General features: G+C 41.4%; 1 protein-coding gene across 1 annotated transcript in view; it reads left to right on the forward strand.

Moving 5' to 3' along the window:
* The window catches only part of LOC106536021 (glutamate receptor ionotropic, delta-1), a gene marked incomplete at its 5' end in the record, with an annotated part of 2186 nt that extends 1337 nt beyond the window's left edge, over window positions 1–849 (forward strand). The window contains 1 exon segment of the mRNA XM_014033190.1: window positions 596–849. Within this exon segment, the coding sequence (XP_013888644.1) occupies window positions 596–766 (171 nt within the window).
* Between the last annotated feature and the right edge of the window lie 76 nt (window positions 850–925).

Below are 925 nucleotides of genomic sequence, written 5' to 3' on the forward strand. Positions count from 1 at the left end.
AAATATATGTTTATCAAATAAAGTCTAATGTTACAACTAATGGGGGATCCCTTTAAAGTTTCATCTGAAGCTCTTAGTCTTCCTGTATTTATACAGGATCAAGTAGATTAGCAGAGTAAACCCAGTTCTTCATATTTCAGATGTTTGTCTTCAGTTCATGTGAGCAGAATTAGAAAAGTAAAATCGGGGGTATTAAATGTGGATCAGAGGTTCCTTGGCTTCTTTCAAAGCTTTTAGTTCTCACTGCTCAGCTGATGATGATGTAGTTTGGTTTCTCCAGACAAACACATCCCAGCTTTGTCTGGTGGATTAGCTGCAGAGACGTGACGCTAACAGCAGCTGTAATTAGGCTGAATGAAACGAAGTGTTCAGCTTTCACACTCAGAAATCGTTTCATTCCGAGGATTTTCTGTTGATATTTTGTGTTTTCAGATCGTTTATGAAATTTAGTTTCTTCAGTTTGACATTCAGATCTAAATCGTGCTTTTATTTTGAAATGTAAGCTTCCAGTAGGACATGATCTGTTGAAGGTTTCTTTTGTTTCAAACTGAAACACCGGCTCAGACTGATGCTTTCCCTCACGCTGCGTCTCCAGGCTAAGAAGAGTCCCTACGCCTTCCTGTGGGACATGGCGGTGCTGGAGTACGCGGCGCTGACGGACGATGACTGCACCGTCACCGTGACAGGAAGCAGCGTGAGCAGCAAAGGCTACGGCATCGCCATGCAGCACGGCAGCCCCTACAGAGACCTGTTCTCCCAGAAGTAAGTCTGTACGATTCCACAGAGATACAACTGAAGGGTGGGGCAATAAAAGACCAATAAACAAAAACTGAAATGGGTTTATAGTAAAAGGGCCAATATTATGTGTTTTTCAGGCATATATTTAAATACTATACCATAATAAAGTATATATGTCACCTTTAGC

Source organism: Austrofundulus limnaeus, unplaced genomic scaffold (assembly GCF_001266775.1).
Source record: "Austrofundulus limnaeus strain Quisiro unplaced genomic scaffold, Austrofundulus_limnaeus-1.0 Scaffold1658, whole genome shotgun sequence".
NCBI lineage: Eukaryota > Metazoa > Chordata > Actinopteri > Cyprinodontiformes > Rivulidae > Austrofundulus > Austrofundulus limnaeus.